Below are 3,726 nucleotides of genomic sequence, written 5' to 3' on the forward strand. Positions count from 1 at the left end.
GTCACAGTCAGAGGAAGCCGGCAGTGACCGAGTGACCCTTTGCGATTTGCAGAAAACACAAAAAGCATTAAATAAAAAAATATAATAATAATAAAGTAAAAATAAATAGATAATGATCACAAATCAAATCATGCATTTACATGCAAAAGATATGAAAAAACTGGAGCACTTTCATTGTGGTGTGTGAGGCCTCACAGGAAAAGGATAGAACAGGTGTGGGTGTGTGAGTGTATGAGTGTTTGTTTAAATATCAGCTTGTCTGTGTGTGTGTGTGTGTGTGTGTGTGTGTGTGTGTGTGTGTGTGTGTGTGTGTGTGTGTGTGTGTGTGTGTGGAGGTGGGGGGTGGGGGGGTACAGTGTAAAAAAATAATAAGTTACTCATGTCATATTAGACCGTATTGCTTTGATTGCAAGAAGTAAGAGTTTGCTAACGAATAAAATCTCACTGCATATTTCTGCTTCTGTCTTCATGCGTCACTATGAATAGTTCTATCTGCGCCGATATAAAAGTCATTACATTTTGGTACATGTTCTCAGATATGGTATACAATATAAGCAGTAAGTTACAAGTCCTCGCGAGGGTTTTAAAATCGTCTGTTTGTGTCTCTCGTCCTTCAGTTCCACGCTGCGCCATCAGTCATCCACATCAATCTCCACGTCCTCGTCCTCCGAGCACTCTTTACTCGTTGTGTGGTCTGAGAACGGCGACAGCGGCGACGAGCGCAGTTTCTGAGCGAGCTCGTGCTCCTGCTGGCCGCCCCGCGCGGGGGACTCTCCTCGCGGGTGGCCTAGTGTGCCGTTGGCGCATTTCTCCAAGTCCGCCAGCTTGGCGAGCTTTTCCAAGGGGACCTGGCCAACGGCCTTAGCAGACTCCACGTCGGCCTTCATCTCCTCCAGGTCCCGTTTTAGCTTGGCCCTCCGGTTCTGAAACCACGTGATAACCTGCGCGTTCGTCAGGCCGAGCTGCTGCGCGATCTGGTCCCGGTCCGCCGGGGACAGGTACTTCTGGTACAGAAAGCGCTTCTCCAGCTCGTAGATCTGGTGATTAGTGAAGGCCGTCCGAGACTTCCTGCGCTTCTTCGGGGTGCTTCTCTGACCGAACAGAGTCATCCCATCCCGGCCTGTGAGGGAGAGACAGAGGCGCAGTGAGAATCAGGGAAAAGTACAGGTGCAGCACGTAAAAATGAACCTAACGTGGAAATAACAAGGAAACTAATACAGTGTGAGAGACAGTAAAGCTCTCAGCTCTACAGGGAACAGGTCATTTCAAGAATATTACCCAGACACCGCTGGGAAATATTGAGCAGCACACACACGAGACCTCAATATTAAAGACAAGCGGCGGCGATTTATTTCTTTGAGAAACAGCCAAGAAAATTAACACGCCTTTGTTCGATAGCACATAATAAGAGGGAATATTTGCAACCAAAAACAAATACAAAAATATTTACTTTGTATGTTAAACAAGCATTTAATGCATAGTTTTCATTTCAGGTTGCAAAAATAAAGCCATCAAATTATGAATTCCTGCTTTAGGCCACCGAATGAGAGAATACAAATTTAAAGGGAAAACGCCTGATTTAACATTTTAAAATTAGGGATGTAGCCGTACCTTCTGCAGCCTGTAACACGCTGACTTCAAGCCCCTTAAATGTCTTGCTGGCCAGCTCCTCCAGCGCGCAGAGCGGGGAGGTCTGGGTGAGCAGAGCCCGGCTGGACAGAGGGATGCTGGACGAGCGGTGCTTCTCAGAGGACGAGATGAGGTGTGCCGTGCCGCAGATTGTGTAACTTCGTTTCACAGAGGGTTTGTTCAGGATGTCCTCGATGCTGAAGGGGGTAAGCGGCTTGTTGGAGTTGGCAGGAGGCGGCAAGTGGTCCAGCGGACTTCGCCGCCTGGTCTCCACTGCATCGCATTTGGCCACTTCTTTGGATGTCATCATTGGTTGTGCGCGGAGTTTGAGGGACTTTAGTTGAAATATTTAGCTGATAACAACAAACGAGGCTATCGAGGGGTGATAAAAGTCACATAACAGTTAGGAGGTTAAAAAAAAACAAAGACAGAGAGGAGAAGGTGAAGAAAAGAAAATCTTATTCCAAAATTGGATGCCTTGAAAGTGTGGATCCTTGGGAGCAGCGGGTCCGCAGGAGTGAGATGCCTCCCTGAAAATGGCGAGGTCCAAAGAGTTGACGATTACTAACAAGTTCTCATTGATTGGTAGGTAATCAATTATCTCCAGTGGCACTTTCGCCCTCTTCCCTTTCACTCTTTGACTATGTTGCAGTCCAGTGCGGCGCTTTTTGCGACTGGGGGTGTCCCATTAATTAGGACGCATGGCTGGAAGGAGGAGGAGCCCGGCGGAATTATAATGCTTTGTGCTCTTATCATCTTTGGTCTAATTTAGTCGTGTGCTGAGATACCAGAATAGGATTGTGGGGTAAATGAGGGGAAGCAGAGAGAGAGGGAGAGGGAGATATAGGGAGAGACATTCAAATCTGAGCCTTATTTAAGCTTATTTTGTGCGTAAAACTTCAGTGTCAGCCATGGAGTTTGCAGGCTTTCATTTCAAAAGTATTTGGATTAACCGGATGTTTCCAAGTAGACAAGTCAACTCAGGTGTTTTGTTAGACGTGGCAGGTAGTCAGGAGGATATTTTCACGGCCAAAAGCGCGGATGATCCTTTGTTTTAAAGGTAAAGTAGAGCTGGGCCATAGATCAGCTCTGATGATTCCTCCTCTGGGGCGGAGAGAAGGAGCAGCATGCATCCCTCTCAGCTACGCCAAACCCGGGCCATAACTCAGGCGAAAAGACTCCTTTTATATCAACCGAGAAATATTTCATCTCCTCTCAAATTTCCCCGCGTCCTCCAGGTTTGACAGGATGAGTTTATTCTGGGGCTGCTCGGACAAAACCGGCAACGGGCTATGTGCTTACAGAACGAATTTACGCACGAGGACATAATGTTAAATTCTTGTTTGTAGAATAAAAATAACCTTAAAAATAAGACAGAAATTTGTATTTTTTTATGTTTATTTCACGTTTATTTTTATCTGTACCTCAACAAAGTTACCGGTTATTTTATTATGAAAAATGGGGATTTAAAATAATCTTTATTTTTATTTATTGTTGTCTAAAAATAGTAATATGTATCTGTATTATTATTTTCAAATTGGTTTTATTTGTTGTCGCTGGTGCAGATAGAAATAACTCCATTATTTAAAAATGTATTTTAAAATTTCCTCAACGTCTGTTGTTGATGCTTGAAGTCAATGTTGCAGTGTTTAGCTTTTAGCTTTACGACAGTGACGGAAAAAATAATATCAACAGAGGGATGATGATGATGATGATGATGATGATGATGATGATGATGATGATGATGGAGTTGAGGATTTTATTATTAACCAATCAAATTGCTGAACTGTTTCCTTTAGTATTGGGCTCCATCGTTTCTTTAAAATATTATTACATTTTGATGAAATTACTTTATAACTAAATGTTATCAGTCAGCTCCTGTTGGTGTCAGATTGCAGGCTACTTAAAGTTTATTTTAATCAAATATTGTAAACACGTTTCTGTTAAAAATTAATAAATTAAAATGAATTGAAGAAAGAAGCATAAAAAAGAGGATGCAAAGACTTTTTATTTAGTTATTGGCAGCTTTCTTTTAACTCATCATCAACGACAGACATCAAACAACTGAACCTATTTATGAAGCTATACTTTTTATCA

The 3,726-nt window shown here is 43.0% G+C and overlaps 1 protein-coding gene across 1 annotated transcript; it reads right to left on the reverse strand.

Annotated features, from left to right (window-relative positions):
- Window positions 1-336: 336 nt before the first annotated feature.
- Window positions 337-2,271, reverse strand: lbx1b (ladybird homeobox 1b). The gene is made up of 2 exons (XM_034688471.1): window positions 1,612-2,271; window positions 337-1,120 (listed from the first exon to the last, which is right to left on the reverse strand). The coding sequence occupies exons 1-2, from the start codon at window positions 1,937-1,939 to the stop codon at window positions 633-635; spliced, it is 816 nt and encodes a 271-aa protein (XP_034544362.1). The 5' UTR covers window positions 1,940-2,271; the 3' UTR covers window positions 337-632.
- Window positions 2,272-3,726: the final 1,455 nt, after the last annotated feature.

The sequence above is a fragment of the Notolabrus celidotus genome, chromosome 7 (assembly GCF_009762535.1).
Source record: "Notolabrus celidotus isolate fNotCel1 chromosome 7, fNotCel1.pri, whole genome shotgun sequence".
NCBI lineage: Eukaryota > Metazoa > Chordata > Actinopteri > Labriformes > Labridae > Notolabrus > Notolabrus celidotus.

Coding starts and splice junctions, on each gene's coding strand:
- lbx1b (XM_034688471.1), bottom strand. CDS start 1,939: ATGATGACATCCAAAGAAGTGGCCAAATGCGATGCAGTGGAGACCAGG. Junction 1,121..1,611: donor CGTGTTACAGGCTGCAGAAG/GTACGGCTACAT, acceptor TCTCCCTCACAG/GCCGGGATGGGATGACTCTG.